Genomic DNA, 19248 nt, shown 5'->3' on the forward strand with positions numbered 1-19248 from the left:
CTAAAAATCTCCTAGCATTTCCCCTAGGAATCAGGATGAACCACAAGAGGGAAATCAGCCTTTCTCCAACGCTGACCTTACCTTGAAGTTGCTCTAACAGCACATGGAGGGGCGCAGGCCCCCATCCGTTCCTGTAGAGGCAGCTCTACAGCTCATTCTTCAGCCACCACAGGACAACTTCCAAGCCACAGCCCCTGCTCAAGTATTCGTCCCAGAGCAGGGGCGCTGAGACAGAGGTGCTGTGTGATGCTCCCTTCTGGGTGTACAGAAACCCAAGGCAAGAGAAATGACATCCAAGACAAACTACAAGGGTTCCAGCTGGGTAGCAGGGGCTGAGCAGGTGCCAAAGTGATTCCAGTATAAACTTACACTGCGTTTTGTTAACGCCGTGCTCTTGTACAGCCATACTGCGACACAATTTAGGAGGGCAGGGGGTTTCCTTCCCTCATACAAGTTAATTTTTTGAGCCTGAAGCAAAAAAGGTGTTACTAGAGCTATTCAGATCAGACGTCTATCTCTAGATGGAAGGTGAAATACCGAAGACGAATAAATAATTCTGCAATGCTTTTTTTTTCCCCTGAAAAAGAAAAGTTGCTTGAAAGAGTAATTCATGGCAAAGCTCAGTTTATTTAATGACAGAAATAACCCGTAACTTTATACATCTAGCACTAAATAAAAACAGCAGAATGTACAGATCAAATTCATTATGTACAAGAATTCACTAGGAATACTTTATAATTCTTATGAACTCTATTTAAAAAAAAAATAATCAAATTAAATAATATCAATTGCGTATTTGCAGTCTGACTTCCAACAGATTGCAGAAGGGTAGTGAACACCTTAAATTAAGAGCTGAAATCTGAAGAGAAGCGTAAGGCAACTTTCACGCGTGCGGGAACAGCAAAGCTCAGCGCGACACTCCCTACTTACCTCATGCCCTTCTGCAAAGGTAAGGCACAGTGCGTTAGGGAAGGGGTGACACAGCATTCAGCTTTGATGTTCCTGGCTGAGTCTTGTTTAGGAAACAACCTTTTGTGATTTTTTTTGTTTGGTTGTTTTTGTTTTTAAATGGCAGGCCATCAAGTCAGTTAAAGCATTTTTACAGTGGGTAACAAGGCTCCAAAAATCAGATTCACTCCGGTCCTTTCCATAGGTTGGGAAAATAAATAAATGCACCAAAGATTAAACTGAGGTGCTGGTAATAGTCTTTTTGTAAGGTAACACACTAAATATACAAATAACGTTCTAGCACTATTTACAGCTATTTTTCCTTGAACGTTTCCTCACTTTAGTAATACATAGTTATTTTTAAGATACAAACATTGAAGTAAATTTTAAAGTTTACCTAGTGCTCTTTTAAATCTTTTTCCATCAGGATGGCTATCTCCAGATTCTTGACCATACAAAAATTCAAGAGTTACAGCTAGCAGTATTTTTTATTTTTTTTTAAATTATTCATTTTCGTTTTACTCCATTTGGTAATTAGAAAAGAATACAATTGTAAAGGACTGCAGGATGTATAAATAACTACATCACTTCTCCGCAGGAAGACCCTGACCTTTGAAATAGTCATCTACAGCTTAATTTGGATCCAAGGCAGGAAACTCAAACTACGTATCGCTTAAAAAATTTTCAACGGCTGCTTATCTACATGCTTGCAAAGTATAAAAAGAACAGTCCATTCTGTAGCTTAGTAGACAGACACTCAAATAGTTAAATAAGATGAAAGGTAGAAATACTAATTCCAATGAGGTGGTTACTTTGTCACAAATTTTGCTTAAATTTTGTTCAGGGGATCCCTTTCACGGTAGCACAGAGTTGTATGAACGTAGCTTTATTTATGAAGTTTTACCCTGTCATATTACAGGCTTCTGGCTCCTTGGCTGTCCTGCTACTGCAAAGTTGGGAAACGTTTGATAACACTATAGACTTAGAACAGTTTAAAGAACACAGTTCTGATTGTTCCTGTGCGTAGCACGTTCAGTTACCTTGACAGACACGTTTCTGGCTTAAAAAAAACCCAACGATGAAAGAACCCACACCTTGTACAGATTAAGATGTGCACTGTTTGTGGTATTGAATCAGAGACATTTAAACTTGGGCCACGCATGGCTGTGATTCAAGCTTACTCGCAGGAAAACCTAGTAAGAATTTTTCCATCTATGTGGTGGAACACCAGGAATTAGCTTGCCCTAGAAGTATTTTCTTACAGCAGCAATAATAAGGTCTTCTGGAGACTCTGGTATTTTAAGGAAAAAAAAATTAGTTTTTACCTCGTACTAAGATTTTCATAATTTGCTATCCTGATATTGCCATGTGTCCCATTTGGGAATTAGCAGGGCTCCTCCTTTCAACACGATACAAGACAAGATCAGATCGTAACTAGCTGGACAACTTCTGTATGTTTATATTCCCAAAGAAGTGTGCCATTACACTTTTTTCATTTGAGAGTTCCTACATCAAATGTAATGCAAAATTAGAAACATCCATCATTAGCTTGCCTTCTTTGGCTACGTGCAACAACGCAGGCGATGATAGCTTCCTTTACGCAACCCAACATTACAAGAAGCACGGCTGCGCACAGAAGCTGAAGTGCAAGCTCCTCGCTTACAAATAAAAAGCAGTTCACTTCTCCAAGCAAGTCTCCCTGCACTGGGCTGTCCTCTGGTCAACTTAAAGTCACCATCCGTCCCAGAGAACCACTTCCTCAGACTTCAGTGGACCCTTGCCCATTGTCCGTAAAACATTTTACAGCCTTTTTCTGAACCTTGGACATGCCGCCCACTGACCTGGAATTTAAATAAGTTCTTCAAAACTGAGATTCACTAACTGTCAATAGTGCACCTACCCAAAAAAAAAAAAAAAGCCTCAGATTTTCTGCGTGTCGCATGAAGTGCACGCTGCATGAAGCATTCTACCATCCCCTGTGTCTTGGGGAGTAAAACAGACAGAATCCAATGCAGGTAATTCACTCACAAACTTGATGAAATGCACACAAAAACAAAAGTAAAAAAAATGCTACCAATCGTAGTGCATTTCTAGTTTCTAGTGCAGCCTCTTTCCATTGTTTTTTGTTTTTTAAAAGTTACAGCATGATACTTACTCCATGACACAGAAAACATTATTATTCCAACTTTTTTAGTTATGGCCAGTGCAGAAATCTTAGCCTTCAAAGCCTTGGCCTACACTGAGGCACCTTAACTTTTTCCCTGTAAGACATGGTGCAGTATTTCATCACCACGACGTTCAGTTCTGGGGATTAACTGTTTGAAAACAGGCATCACTGTAAGCCTCAGAGACCCAGTTAAATACTTAGCTCTCAGAGATCGTAAGACTTCACCCTTCTTGCTCTCTCATCTATTATATTCAGTCTGTCTTTGTAACGTGGGCCACTTCTACTTCTACAGTTTCAATGGCCTGCGTCACTTCAGCCATTTTCTGTCCTTGCTGTTGCGCCAATACGTAATTTACCACCTGCATGATGCTTTGGTCGGAAAGAGTAGAGACTGATGTACATTCCTCAGTAGCCGCAACTGCTTCGATGGCTTCAATCGTCTCTCCTGTCACGACCACGGTCTCAATCTCACCACCACCAACACTAATCTCGGTTTCTTGTTCCTGTACGTCTGCTGCTAAAATGCTGATGGCGTGCTCCACCTGTGTCCCCTGGTTATGAAACTGAAGAGTATCCTTTTCCAGCATAATTTTGCAGGGTACATAGTCCCTATGAAACTTGGTCATGTGCTTCCGTAGTGTCCGGGCATCTATGTAAGCTTCGTTGCACACTGGACAGACGTACGGCCGTTCTCCAGTATGCGTCCTCACGTGACGCTTCAATGAACGTGCATCGGCCCAGGCCACTCCGCAAGTTAGACATTCAAATGGCTTCACACCTGTTCTCAAAGGGAAAGGACGGAAAGATGACCATCAGCACGCATAAATATGCATGAGCGATGATGAGAAGTGACAGGGAGGACAGCAGTATAAAAGAACAAAAGAAACACTGCAACTTTTTCTATGTAAGGAGGAGAGCTTGCTTGCCATTTCTGCACTACAATATAATGCAAGCATAATACATTCAACGGTAAGATTTTCCCCAAGTGCTCTGCCCAACCTAACATTTTCCTTTTAAAAATTTTTTCTTTTCTAAATTTCTTTTAATGCCGTTTCTCCCCTATTTTAAGTACATACCACTTAATAGAATTTAATTATTTTTTGCCGGTGATGCCTTTCTGAAACCATGTTTCACTTAATATAATTTGTCACTTACATTCCTAGTCCACTTCGTTTCTGTAAATGTTACTATACGTCTCATCAAATCAGCACTTAGTCTAGTTAGCTTATAACACCATCTACAGTTTTTTCCCTCCTCCTCCACACCATATATGTTCAAATACTGCACCTGATGTTTGTATAATCTTATTCTCCCTTACAACGGCTGAGTTCTGTGGTCTGTAGTATCTAATGGGGCGTGTGGGTGGCGACAAACACTATGGCAATACTGGGTTTTGCAGCTACTGCAGATTTAGGCTAGGTACCTATTACAGGACACTTTCTCTGTTTAGAAACAAACACAAAATCTCTATTTCAGTAGTTAGACAGCTCTTAGGTTTATTCATAACAGATCTTTAAAAGGAGACATACTTCAAAGAAGCGTGTTTTGCCCCAAGATAGGAGTATATATAGACTTCCAACGTAGCTGGAACAACCAAATACTCCAAAATCAGTACCATGCTTCACACCTAAAGTAAAAATCCACGTACTTTTTTTTTTTAAATTAGAAAATGTTTTCCTATTTTACCCAAACTTCGTATAGTTTACTGCTTGTTATAAATCAAGAAGTTGACCAATTTCCAGCGGTGGTCTTTTTTTTTTTTTTTCTAAATTCAGAACAATCTCTCTCCTGTTTGAAGAATATTCTGTTAACCATCTGCACCTTTCAAACTGGAGAACGTTTTACTACATCCGATTCTTTGCCAGATGCACATTTTTAATCACTTCTAAAAAAGTTCCTCTTCTGTTAAAATTCCAAGAAGGACAAGTTGTTACTGTCCCTGTGTGTGACGGCAGTTTTAGGAAGATCCCAACAGCCACTTCTAGGAATCACTGGAAGCAAGCTGACAAACCAGGACTAGCATAAAACTAACTGGAGAATCTGTAAGGACTTCTATGCGTCTTGCAACACAGGACATACGCAGACTCAAAGAAACAAATATCCCTTTCTCTATAATTTTTCTAGGAGTTGAGGGAAGTCACGACTACTTGTTTTCTACATACCTTCATGATTGTTCATGTGTCTCCTATATTCCCGGAGTTGTGTGAATTTTCTTCCGCAATGCTCACAAACTCGTTCAAGATTTTGTTTTGCCCTTCCTTTTTTACCATGTGTGGCTTTCTTTACGTGTCTTCTGTACAAAGCTTTCTCATAAAATTCTTTACCACATATGTTACACCTAAAATGTGTTAAGTGAGAAATCTATTGAAAGCATTATTCTATCCTTATGATATGTTTTTAAAACCAAAATGCACTTTAATTATAGTAGGCAGAGTTTAATGGGAATACTGTCTTGTATGACAAGTAGTTCCATAATTAGAAATAATATGTTTGGACTGAGCTATGTTTTCTCTTAGTCATAGCCCCAAAGCTTCCACTTACCACCCTAGAGAAGCGAGATCACATACAAAGCATTTCTAACTTCATCAATTATATTTATCAGGATTGTGGCAGTAGGTCAACAGTTGGACCACACTATTTGAAGTCAAACATCCGTTCTCAAGTACTCAAGGCCCCAGGCAACATCAATCAATTGTTACTTTAACAATGGACCCAGCAGTTCCTTGTTGGCTGTCTGTGGATCTGTATAACCTCATATTGATTACTACATTTCTGTTAAATGAATTTCCTCTTACCTATAAGGGTCTGTGACAGAATGAGACTTCACATGAGAATACCAGTCTTTCTTCCAACTGTAACATTTTCCACAGAACTGGCACTGAAATGGCTTCACGCCTAAATGTTTATTCATATGCTGCCGAAGATCTCGAGCTTCATAGAAACTCTTTTCGCACCTGTAACAGCAATGGTTTTAGCATCCCATATAAGAAAAATCCTGGTGACCCTGATTTCAAAGGCACTGGTTAATGACGGCTGAAGACAACACCTATCGTGTCATCAATATCTACATAAAGCAAAATCCCTTTCCAAACCAGGGAAAATTAAAAGGAACAGCTTTTATGAACAGCAGCTTATATGAAAGTCTGGAATATAACTTGAGGACCTCTGAAACACTTTTGTCTGTTATGGGTAACTGTATTCTTTCTGTTATTTTTATGGGGAATAATCAAAGGCAAACTGACTGGAAGACATCATAAATTTGTATTATACCATATGAACTTATGAGGAGAGTTTCTTCCCTCAGAGAGGATTAATTATTGAGAAGTAAAAACCTCAAGTGACTGCCGCCCTCTGACACTGTCACGCGCTACTACAATTTTATCAAATACTTCACTGGAAGTCTTCCACAAACATTTTAGGAAAGGAAGTCATGTTAAACTTTGTTCAACTGAGCCAGAAGCTCAAACTCAAGCCTGGCAGGGATATTTACATACCAAGCCACCGAACTAGAAATGGAAGTCTGGTTATTGCTTAGTGAAACTCTCTAAACCGTTTGTGACAACATGAATTATATTTTTAGTAGAGATCTTCACCATAGAACAAACAAGGACTGTGTCTGTTTTGAAGGAGTTAGGGAATCAAAATATCTTCCCTGTCAAGGTGATTTTTTTGCATCCATGACTATACTGCCTTGAGTAAAAAAAATGAAATTATTTTTTAAATATATTTCTCCTTCAAAAGCAAAATTGCCTTCCCTAGTATGTTTCAAACAGTTTTGTCCCTGTTGTGGACTCCATTAGCTCTTTTCTTTGTATTTTTAAGATTGATATTTTTAGCAATACAAAACACTAAATAAAAACATTGCTGACAGAATTAAAGTGAGTTTTCAGCAGTTAGAAAATACTGTTTTCACTAGCACGCCGCAGCACTACCAAAGATACTGTAAACAATACTTTAAATTAAAGCTTTCATTCAAAGGGTGAGTTGCATACAGGCAATCACATAAACTGTACAACCCCTCTTAATACCTGAGAGAGTCTTCCAGAGACCTAATTGACCGCTTGGAAATTAAGCGTCATTTGTGCTTTTGCAGCACACTTGAAAGGTTCTCCTGTATTCTGCTTGATCATGGAAAAAGTATCCATGTTTTGCTAATGCACTAGGAGACACGGTCTTTCCAGTTACAGAGTTTCTGCTAAACTGAAGTCCATAACGCAAAGATGTTTAAGTGGTCACATAAGTTTTACAATTAAGTTAACTACAATAGTCAGTGAGTCTTGATTTATGATGTTCCTGCAGAGCTGTTTGCTAAACACAGTGTGTATTGCAGTGCACATAAGCACATTACACTGTAAAGGAAATTTTCAAGTTAAACTGAAATCAACTATCACGGTAGAAGAGGGCAAGAACAGGCTGAAGGCCCTTCACCTCTCACAAGGTTACCACTCTTCTATCTGTCCTACAAGGGAGCTTTAAATCCACATAGCTACTGATTATGGCTACAAGTGCAAACACACTAATTAGAAAACAACTGTATGAAGTTAGAGCTAGGTAACAGTTAAAAACCAAGCTTTGGCTCTCCAATGCATGTATTAACAAAAATACGTTTTTTACTCTTATGTATTAAAAGTCTTATTCCAGGCCAGTGAACAGTTTTACACAACAGGGAGCTGCTTTTAATTTTTAAAATTACTAGGATCATTAATGTTAAGAAAAAAAAGCCCACCAAAAAAGCTAACCCCGACCAACTTACTGAGTACACTGATATCCACGAACTTCAGGCTTTGGCTGGTGTTTCTTTATGTGTTTACTGAGTCCTGATGCCCTGTGGAAAGATTTTCCACAGATGGAGCAAAGATACTTGGATTCTCCTGGCAAAAATAAAACAAAACATGTTACAAAGCCAGGCCTCCATATCTCTGGCGTGCTTTGTGAGAGAGCTTTTTTTTCTTCTCATATAATTCGTCTTAAGTAATCAGAGCAGTACTACAAAGAGAAGTTGTTTTAATTACACACAGATGGAATTTTTAAGTGTACTTGGATGTGCCAACGTAATAATACAGAGAGGGGGGAGTAGCAACTCTAAATTACTTTATTGCAAGTTTTTAAACACAGGTACAACATCGCACCTACAAACTAGTCATGAAATATGAACAGCCTAAAAAATTGCCCACTTCTGTGAAAAAAGCCCCACAATTGCCTGTGTTCATATAATATGTAACTTCTCCAGCAATGCAGCATGGCTTACGGATTACTTACATCTTGAATTTGTGGAACAACACCTTAAAATAAAAGTTTTCTCCTCCAATTCAATATAAATTCCTTACTTTCTGAAACAAAAACTGTCTTAACAAAAACAGTCTCTTACTTTCCATTCTGCCCAACTCAGGAAACAAGAAACAGTTTCTACACATTTCAATTTTAAAACTCCACTTGTAAATTATTATGTTGTCCTCTTTCACATACTAAGATCACGAGATTTTATAAAATTTCATAAAATTTCAGTATTAGTAGAGCAAGTCTTGTAAAACACATATGGAGATTCTCAGAGACTTAGCATGTTTTCCTCTGGAAGGATAGGCTAGAAGTGCAAGTGCTACAGAACATTCCTGCCAGTTGCCTATCTTTGTTGAATTAACATGATAACAGGCGTAAATAAGTACATAAAAACATAGAACAAACCAACCATGAGTCCCTGTTCTTGTACAGAACAGCTGCATAACAACATTAAGCTATGGTAAAATAAGCCCAGAAAATAAGGTAAAAGGTAAGTCTCTATCTCAGCTGCCTGACCAGATGAAGAAAAAGAAGAAACTACTATTTATTTTTTTAAACAGTTCCTTTGACGCTGTAGGGCAATGTTGAAGCTCAGCAGCATACAATAGCCAAACAAAGTAAAAGGACCCTCTTTCTCATCACTCACCCGTATGAATGCTCATGTGTTCCTGAAGACTTCTTTTTGTGACAAAAGACTTCTCACACAAGTCACACTTGAACTGTTTCTGTACTTCATGGAGAGCTAAGTGCATTTTTAATCCATGCTTATACGTAAAGGTCTTTCCACAAACCTAAAAAAATTTAATATCCAGTAAACAGAATAAATTAAACTCATTATATAATAGGTGTTTAACTTCAAACACAACAAAACCTCCTGTATTTCTTAGGAACCAGGACGGCCGAGCCCGTGATTTCGCACCAGTGGCTGAACTGGTCTGTTAAAACAGAATACTCAAGGGAAGACATTCTTCTAGATATAGGAATATGAACTTTTATGATTCAATTTCATTCTAGTTTTCTCAGTCTTGGAGTACAAGACTTTTCATCAGGAATGTTACAGTAGTTTTCCCCATTCTGAAATGACCTAAATTTCAGGACAGAGTGTCAATACTAAAATATCGAGACAATTTACTGATTTGATAACAGAATAAAAGGACTTTCTCTTTACCTTGCATGCATGAGGTTTCACACCTGTATGTTTGAGCATATGTATTCTGAGAGAATAGAGCTTAGGTAGAGTTCTCCCACATATATCACATATAAATTCCCTTTTAGTTCTCCCTTTCACCGAAGGCACGCCTGTCTCTTCTCCACTAGCAGCTGCAGTGTTCACTTCGGTCTTCCGAGTGTGCCGGACAAGATGGGCTCGCAGGGAGGCACCATACTGGAATTCTTTTTTACACAACTGGAAAAGAAAATATTGCAACTTTACTTTGCATTTAATACTCCAAAATTATTTCACAAAAAAAGGTAAACAAAGGTTTAAACTATAGTAATATGATTAGCTATGTCTATAACCTACCTCCAGTAGGCATTTCATCTCAGGTTAATTAATAGTTGTAAATTTTGAATTTTATAGCTACTGACAGAACCACCAATCATCTCCCAATGAGGTTAACTTCCCAGGGTAATCTAAACACGGTTACAAATTTACTAGTAAGGTTAAAAGTAAAGCCCACACCAGCACTGTCATGATCAGCAAGTGCACTCCCACGTCACAGGGTGCCGTCAGGCCATGTGGCTGGCACCATCTTCCACCCCACCCCATCCAGATCAGGGTTGCAGCCGCCTCTGAAATCCGTAAGGAGAAATAAATATTTGTATGAACAGAGGCAAGAAAAACAGTTACTGATGTCATTACTGAATGAATCTTCATAAAGAGGGAGGTTTACAAACACACAGAAGAAAAATCCAACTTACCGGGCATTTATAATCTTTAGATCTTTCATGTTTCAGTGTGTGCATTATAAGTGCATAGCGCCGCTGGAACACCATTCCACACTCAGTGCATTTGTGCTGAGCCTCTACTTCGTTATTTTCTGTGGTATCTCTTTTGGGCTGTTTCATTTTTTTCCCTCTTTGTACGAGCTTCATGGCAACCTAAGTTGAAAAAATATAACCCTTAAATGAAATTTACTACACTGTATTTTGTATTTTATATTTCTTCTGCAAGTTAGTACTAAAAGCGGATGTTTTTGTGTGTTACTATAATACCACCTAATTTTGTTCAGTTTACTTAGTTGCTAGAAAGTTACCCCCTTTCAAGTTCACTGCAAAACTACAGATCTCGTGGTGGGTGAAAAACTGGTCATTTTAAAACCATAAACTGATTATAACTGTAGGCAGACAATGACTTACCAGTTGAGAGACAACTAACTATTCGGCCCTAAGTAACTGCCTAAAAGAGAGCTAAGACATAGTTACAGAGGAACCACAAAGTACTGCCACTTACAATTTCCATCAGATGTTTCCAACCCATCCAAAACTCCAATCTCCCTTTTCAGGATTTACATTTGCTTTACCACAAGTCATCAGATTAAAAAAAAAAGTGTCCCAATTAATTTTTACCAGCCAGCAAAAACTGAGTTATTAATAACCTGTAAAAAAATTTGCAGTATTTAAGCAGTTCTTTCCAGTTAAGAGCATTCCATATTTACTAGTGGGTTTTTTTTGTTAGGCACCAGTGGGTTTTTGTTAGGCTGTACCGGCACTGCTCCCTGGAGCTGATAATCTCGTTTTGCTTTGTAGAAACTTGCTGTGAAGTTCTTTAAAAGCCAAATTGTAAGCGATCAGGCTGCAGTTTCCTTTATCAGGTATCTCCCCTTCAGGTTTCTGAGAATAAGGGAAAAAAGTACAATGCATCCCCATTTCTTCTCCTCCTGTTCTCTCAACAAGTGAGGTATCTAACAGTTTTTGAAAACATGCTAGCCCATCCATTCCTCTCAAAACCAAACCAAATGTCAACACAGGGACAACATTTTAATTTTTTTAAATTTTTCTGTTGCTCTTCAAACTTATGCAAACTTGGCTACATTGTGAAGCCACAAAAATAATTTTCTTCAGTAGATAATTAGTAAAAGCTTGGAAAATAATCAATTCCTACAAAGCATGCTTCATCCCCAACATCTCCATGCAACTACTGCAACTACGGTAATTCAAAAGTCAACAGCATTTTTCCTGCAAACTCTCTTTCATCTTATTCTTCCAGCACCAAAACTGCGAACTCCAGAAGGAGTGTCTCCTTCCCAGGGCTTATAAAAGATCCAGCGCTTTGGGGAAAGGGGGCTCAGGGATGCATGAGACAAAAATGCTAAAAGCTATGAAATCAGTTCGGGAAGCAGAAACCTATTCCTGAACCCAGTTCTGAGCAATCATCTAAACCAATTTCTGTTTTCCATAGGTGGCTGCTGTCTAGACCTCATCTATCAGGGGGCCAGATTTAAAAACTGCAAAGTAAGTTAACAGGAACTGTTCCTGAAGGCAGATATTCTCCTTCCCAAAAGAGAACAAAAACTTGTCATCCTCCAACCATCATAAATGAGTTGCTTAAATATTTTGATTGTTCTAGTTTTGACATCTGGGCTTTAACTTGTCCATCTATAAAAGGAGACCAATGCTACAATTTCTATCTACAAGGCTGTTGCAATCATAACAAATTATCTCCCTGCCTGTGGGACTGGTGGCTCTAGTACATAAATATCTCACAAAACACCTCTGGAAATTAACAGTTCTTCGTAAGATTTAGCCAATGTGGAATGAGTATGGCAAGGTGTACTCTATCACAAAAACAAAATGTATCAATGCTTAGTGACGCGAACGTCAGCTGTCCACAGGCACTAAAAGAGAAAAGGCTCCTGATGGGGAAAAGAGTAAGAAGACCATTTCATTAGGAAAAAATAATAATTGAAACACCTAGTTCAATTACTAAACATGTAATATGTTTAAGCGCTTGAGTTTTTAATACCGGTGCTCTTTGAACCTTTTGTTTTTTAACTGACCCCAATCCGAAGGTAGCAGGACTGCATTACTGTGACTCATGACTATGTCTTAAGATCTACGTAGGATGCCAAATTTTTCATCCCCAATGCTCTGTTTTGAAGTGTTAACAAATGTAGGGTCTCACTTCTCTAATAGATAAGTACATTTGTTTATGACTGACATACACACAAGCTAGTTAAGAATTAAATTCCCACATCATTAATAATTTTAGGGAGAAGATACCCTTTCCGTCCAACCATAAGAAGCTGTGAGGAGAAACTCAAGCTGGGCTAGGGTCACTGAGCATTCTAAAGATCTTCAATACAGAAGGAATTTTGACGCCGGTGTTGTTTTTTGTTTTGCACAACTGCCACATCTTAGAAGTTACTTTGGTTTGCATTAACGTTAATCACTCAAAAAAGAAAAGTATTTGCCAGACAGCGCTTGGAATTGGGAAACGGTCTTTTCAGATTGGTCTCCAAACACTGGACAATTACTGACAACAGGCCTAAAGACATATAGAATACCTGCTGTATTGCAGATTTAGGATTTGTCTTTCTATTTTGCAGTTTTTTTTCAATTCCTTTATGCAATCTGATATATCCCCCTTCACTAACAGAACGCTGGCGAAGCTTGCTTTTGTAAGTGTCATCTTGGCTGGAAGCTAGGTTTTCAGGTTGTGAATCTGAAACGCTCTGTTCTTTACTTTGCTTGCCACGTTTCTGCTGGAGTGTTTCTGAGGAGTCTTCAGAAGCAGCGTCCACATTTGCTTTAGCATTGTCATTTTGATCTGCCTCAACTTCTGTGTGACTCTGTGTGTCCATGGCTTCCACAGCCAATGGCTCAGCTTCTACGACAGACACCGTGCTATTTGAAATGCTCTCCAGCAGCTGCGTATTGACGTAATTTTCAGTTGTTTCACACTGCTCCACAGGTTTTGAAAGATCATCCGGGGCGGCCTCTGCAGGCTCTGGGGGCTGGAGGTCAGGCTGGGGTGCTGCTGCTTCCTCTGTCCCAGCAGAGGAAGGACCTCCATTCACAGCTACTGGCACTTCACTGGCTGCAAGCTCAGTTGGTTGCTCAGCACCATCCAGGGGCTGCATCTCAACTTCAGTCTGCTCTGCTAAATTTTGTGTTGACTCTACTGTTTGAATATCCCCCTTTTGGTACACTGTAATTTGTTTCTCTTCCATCTGTTTGTGCACGTTTTCACAGATTTCGAGGACCTCTGACATGAAGAGATGCCGGGCAAGCATGGCCACTTCTGCCATACTACAGAAGTCAAAAGTTAATTCTGAAGTATAAGCAAATTCCAATAGAGGCAGGAAACTGGACTTGCAGAACCCTACCAGGAATAAAACAAGATATTAGATCAAACACTGATGACCCCGAATTACACCAAAATATCCCATACAATAGTTCACCTTTGATATGGTTAAGTCTGAAATTTAGAGCAAAACACACTTGCAAGTAACACTGAGGCCCCTCCACTGGGACTGAATTGTCATTTACACATTTATTCCTTGTGTATTTTCTACATGGAAGTAAGCTCAGACAACTTTTCCAATAAGTAAGTAGAAACGACGTATTTTCATAGTAAAAATGTTTCAAGATGCTAGGAAAGCCACAATATTTTTGAAGCAGATTAACCCTAATTTAACCAAAGTCTTTCCAAATCTGCTACATCCAGAAAGCAGTCAGGACTTAAATAACAATTCATGTGGCAGAAACATAAGAAAATGGCTAGTGAAAAAAATAAAAGGTATGTGCATATATATCTAGAAATGCTTAAAAATAAGCATTTGGTATAATTTTCCACAGTTCTGTAAATCACAAATCACATTTAATTTGGGGGACCTTCTGGACCATCATAAAAGAAATCTTCAGGCATGTCTAGAGACAGACAGAGTTAAGAAACTAGTGACAAAGCAACGCAGTAGGCATATGTTCTGTACAATATTCTTCATCACTACAAAGCTATTTTTAGGACATTTATTTTAGGATCATCTCCTATCTTTAAGGTACCAGAAGGCTTGAGAAATAAGCAGAAACGTGTCTAATACTGTTTCACAGGCATAAGAAACAATTTGGTATTTGATCAGAAAAACAGCTGTCTGAGAAGCTAGTCAACATCCCCTCTTGATGTATTCAAGCATTTGATTATGTTCCCTTTTTTAATGTTTGTGACTAATACAAGGAGAAAACAGGACTAAGGAAGGTAAAAATCAATCCAAAGCTTCTCAGAAACTTTAAGATGAAATCCCATAGTCCATTCAATATGGAAGATCAGATTACACAAAACCAGAGCGATCACTTTAGCATTAAAATCCACACAAAATACTTTTAGATTAAAAGAGAGAAAAAGGCAAGATAAAATATTTGGTTGTCTTGAACACTCAAAAGAGACCGAATCAAATACTGTACACCTTACTTAGGATATTATGATTTCTAGCTTTGAAACCCACAACAATTCACCTGACAGATCCACTACAGCTTCATGACTAGAGACAGCTCCCTTTTCAATGAAGAGCTCTCGGAAGTACTCGCTGTTGGCTGCCAAGACAGATTTGTGAGCTTTGTACTCCTCTCCTTCAATCAGCAGAGTCACATCACAGAACTGATTGGAAAGCCTCTGCTGATTCAGTTGGTTTAAGACTGACAGACAATGTTTGGAAGATGACTGCTTCACAAGGCCCTTACTGTCAACCTGTCATAAACAACATTATGAGAACTTCATTACATTTAGACTGTGCCTTTTTAAGCATTCACACTGAAACACAGAAAAGGATTATTTTCTGCAACCGTACAATCAGTTCAAGCACATATAATATATACAGCTTAACTTTACTATTGTTTTCTTTCTTTAAATGCGCCAAGTCTCACCCTCCCTCCAAACACAGTTAAAACAGACAACTGGAAAAATGGGAAGACATGGATATGCAAACAGTTCTTTGACCGTATTTTTCAATGCTACAGTCTGAAACGGTTTCTAGATTCAAGTGTCTTAACATGCGTATGAGCCCCCAGTTATCACCAAGAATTTTATAAATAAATATAGCATTCTTTATTAAGGAGCAGATACAGATTCCGTGAGAATCTTGTATGTGATGCTTTACTTATACTTTTGCCATTCATTTTCCCTTGGGTCCTATATGCATAAATAGGAATTAGGGTGATTTTATTTTCTAAAGATGACATACCACAATTAATTTCATGTCATACATACCAGTAACCCCTTTCCACACATTGAATATCTTTGGCAAAATTTACGTCATCTGATTACTGCAAGATTATCACAACAATGGAAAATAAGCATGTGACTAAGAACACATTAACAAACATCTTAAATACATTCAGATGTTAACAGTGGTACTTACAAATACAAGCTCATGCTTTGCTATTGGCTTCTTCTTTACAGGCTTTGGGGATGCAGCTGGGATTGATGCTGTATTACTCAATTCATCATCTGTTTCATTACTATCTTCATGAGATTTTGCATCCAGTCCTAGTTCCTCCAGCATTTCAGAAGGATCTGACAGAGATCTAGAGCGATCTAGCTTTTCCTGGCACTTGCTGCATTCTTTAATGTAATCTTTAACCTGCTTAAGAATACCTAAGAAAAATTAATGGAGCTTAATTAGTCTTCCAATCTTCTTTCCATTTACCTTAAACACATAACTAAGTATGCAGGTGATTAGCAAAACAATATTAAACACTTACAGAGAAAAATTTAGTCAGTCACCTACACTTTCTTCCTCTGACTTCTTTTTACCAGTTCCACTTCTCTCATGCTATTGTATGATACTGTATGTCACTGCTGTCATCCACCATTAATTTGAGATAGTACATTTGGAACATGACTATATCAAGCAGACCCTCCTAGAAAGATTTTTAAGGCTAGAAAAAATATTTGTATTTATTTACATTCACCCTAAGAATCCCAATACAATAAAAGCTGCAAGCTGATCCTGCATTTAGCCCATGCTAGTGAATCTCAGCTTGTCCTTACTGAAGGGGACAAGAATCGGAAGGCTCACCTAAGGGCTTTTTCAAAATTGGAACCAACTGTGTCACATGCAATGATGTTTGATATATACTATTAACACCAATTTAAATCAACGGCTTATGATTTCAGAATTAAGAGAAATCCATTTTCCACCAGTACTTTAACTAGTGTAACTAAATCATTTCAGATAACCCACAGTCCCTAAACTCAGGATCCTCTTCTAGGTACCAAGGCATTTTCAGTGTGACTTTCATCCCAAATTAATTTTCTTTACTAGGAAAATATAAAACCATACATAACGACAGCTGTGTCTCTATAGTTCAAAAGCTAGTACAGCTCAAAAACTTGTCTGAGAGTTAGACTTGCACTGCTCACACCTTTTCAGAGCACTATCCTTACATACATATCTCTGTAAGGATCAGAAAAACACAGACTTCAGGCCCCATTTTCAGGCCCCAAGACATTCATGTCCCATTTCAAACATTTTTACATTTCCTTGATTTCACACGAAAAGAGGGCTAGTTCTCAGGACAGAAGGTCTCTGGTTTTCAGATCACATATCTAACACCCTTCCTGGTCACTGGGCCATACTCCAGCCCATTGCTTCCCAGTTACAGAGCAGACAGGCACAAAAGACTGGCATCCATCTCAGGATATGACTGGGTCAAAGCTGCTGCCCACTAGTAGCAAAAGAGTATTTTAATAGCAGAGGAAAACAGCGTTTTCAAGGAGACACAGATAAAAACCAAAATGCTTGAACTGAAAGCAGAGTGTGAATTTTAGTGTGCTCAGTGTGAGAGAAATAAGAGAATATAGGTTGTGCAAATAAAGGTAACCGATAAGATCAAAAGATGCAGAATACAGAATGCCCTCTTCTGATGAACAGAAGATATACTGAGGTCCATTACAGAAGTTTCCAGCATAGGATGACAGTAGATGCTAGAACAGTCCAACATTGGGCAGACGATGAGAACCCAGATAAACACAAGACGACCATCATCCAAAATGGATGTATCAACTTTGAGATACCAAATCCTTTTCCACATCAGAGATCTTCAAGTCTATGAGATCTGGACTGGAAGGATGGGCTGCAGCTAGAGCAAAAAGCCTCCAAATTAAGATAGGGAAAACTAAAGCTGAAGTGACAGATGTGCTGACCGACGACCAAACAAGCAGAACAAGAGAAGCAGTACAAACAGAAACTGGGCCCCGGGCAATTGAAAAGCGGGATATTTATCTAATGCATACGTAGGACAAAAAGTAGAACACCAAACCCAAAGGGAACACAGATACCAAGTCATTGGCTCAGCCAAAAGAAGGCTCCGATTGGGAACGATTGCTGTTCGTACACTAGCATTTCTAACAGCTATGACATCACTCAGCGCCCAGCTGAGAATTAGTTTGGTCTTTTCAGCTTCTCAATGGAAGAAAGAGACAAACGTAACAGTGAGTGCAGCGAAGACTGCCAGCCATCACCGGCAGCTCTACTATTTAAACGTGAACACTGCCCACATGCTCGCTGGAAAAGGCATTAGGAGGTTCACAGCTGGGGTAGGTCACATGGGATGGGTTATCGCCCTTTTACAAAGCATACAAATTGAGAAATCGCTACCTTGCGTGCAACACTTGTATGGGGACGGTCATGCTTCTGAATAAGAAGCCACCGGGCAATCTGCTGACCGAGGTGTAACTCGGCACCTTAAGGAGCGACCAGCCTCCAGACCCCGCGCTTGGAGACGGGCGTGCTGAAAGGCACCGGTCAGTCAGCAAAAGCGACACTCCCGGGAGGCGACACAGCCGCCCCCCTCACGAAACCTGACGGCGGGGGGCCGCGACCCCGGCTCCCCCAGCCGCCTTCTCCCCCCACTGACCGGCCGGGCCCGGGACCTTCTCCCCCTTTTCCCTGCCCCCCTCCGGCTCACCTCTCCACCAGTACTTCTGGGACAGCCCCTGCCAGGTCTGCAGCCGGGTGCGGTGGGCGCCGTCGGGCGCCAGGTGGGCGGCGCGGATGAGGCGGGCGCGGCGCTCGGCCTGCAGCACCACCTCGAGCTCGGCGAAGCGCTGCTGGTCCCGCTGCCGCCGCTGGTAGTAGAGGGTGCCGCCGCGCACCACGTAGCAGGCGGCGGCTTTGCGGATCTTCCGCTTGGCGTTGCCCTCCGTCCCCGGCGCGTAGGGCTCCCGCTCGTTGGTCAGGTAGCGCAGGATGGCCAGGTAGCTCTCCTCGCTAGACATGGCGGGGCAGGGGGAGGAGGACCGGGGGGGATGGGATGAAGGGGAGGCCTCCCGGGCTTCACGCCGGGCTTCTCCCCTTGCCGCCGGGCAAGGGCAGGGTGCCGGGCACGCCGCTCCGGGGGGCGCGGGCGGAGGGTCAGGCTGTCGCCCAGGGGGTGGAGGCGGCTGCGGGGCAGCGTCTCCACACGGGACGGGGCCCGCCCGGGCCAGTCACATGCGGCGGGACCGTGGGGGAAGGGGGGATGGGGGGGAAGGAAAGGCGCCCCGGCCCTCGCCGGGGGGGTCCGCGGGGCTGCGGAAGCGCCTCCCCGCGGAAGGAAGAGCTGCCGAGGGGAAGGAGGGTGGGGGGCCTCCGCCGGCCCCTCGCCCAGTGGGGGGGAGGGCGGGCGGCGTGTCCGGCGGGAGCCAGGCCCGGGGGGGAACTGGAGTTTCGCAGCCAGCGGCGGCGGGTGGGAGGGAGAAGCTCGGGCAGCAGCAGCAACGGAAAGACAAAATGGCTGCTGCACAAGAGGAAGTGAGGTCAGAAACCCGCGCGCGTGGGAGGGGCGCGTGCTCGGGGAAGGCGCAGCTCGTTGGAGCAGGGTGGGGGGCGGGAAGCAAAGCCGCCATATTGAAAGCGGGCAAAAGAGAGTCCGGGCGG

At 40.9% G+C, this 19248-nt stretch overlaps 1 protein-coding gene across 1 annotated transcript; it reads right to left on the reverse strand.

The window, feature by feature from the left end:
* Positions 1–607: 607 nt before the first annotated feature.
* ZBTB11 (zinc finger and BTB domain containing 11) lies at positions 608–19124 on the reverse strand. The gene is made up of 11 exons (XM_074596271.1): positions 18299–19124; positions 15748–15983; positions 14846–15077; positions 12898–13715; positions 10313–10492; positions 9561–9797; positions 9039–9183; positions 7869–7986; positions 5911–6069; positions 5278–5453; positions 608–3893 (listed from the first exon to the last, which is right to left on the reverse strand). Exons 1-11 carry the CDS (start codon positions 18606–18608, stop codon positions 3367–3369), a joined length of 3138 nt encoding a protein of 1045 aa, XP_074452372.1. The 5' UTR covers positions 18609–19124; the 3' UTR covers positions 608–3366.
* Positions 19125–19248: the final 124 nt, after the last annotated feature.

Source organism: Larus michahellis, chromosome 1, assembly GCF_964199755.1.
Source record: "Larus michahellis chromosome 1, bLarMic1.1, whole genome shotgun sequence".
NCBI lineage: Eukaryota > Metazoa > Chordata > Aves > Charadriiformes > Laridae > Larus > Larus michahellis.

Excerpts from the sequence above, each read along its gene's own strand:
- ZBTB11 (XM_074596271.1), bottom strand. The coding sequence starts at position 18,608 with ATGTCTAGCGAGGAGAGCTACCTGGCCATCCTGCGCTACCTGACCAAC. Across the intron at positions 9,184-9,560 it reads TGAAACCTCATGCATGCAAG|GTTTGTGGAAAGACCTTTAC; the intron begins GTAAAGAGAAAG and ends AAATTTTTTTAG. Across the intron at positions 7,987-9,038 it reads ACACATGAGCATTCATACGG|GAGAATCCAAGTATCTTTGC; the intron begins GTGAGTGATGAG and ends TATTTTTGCCAG.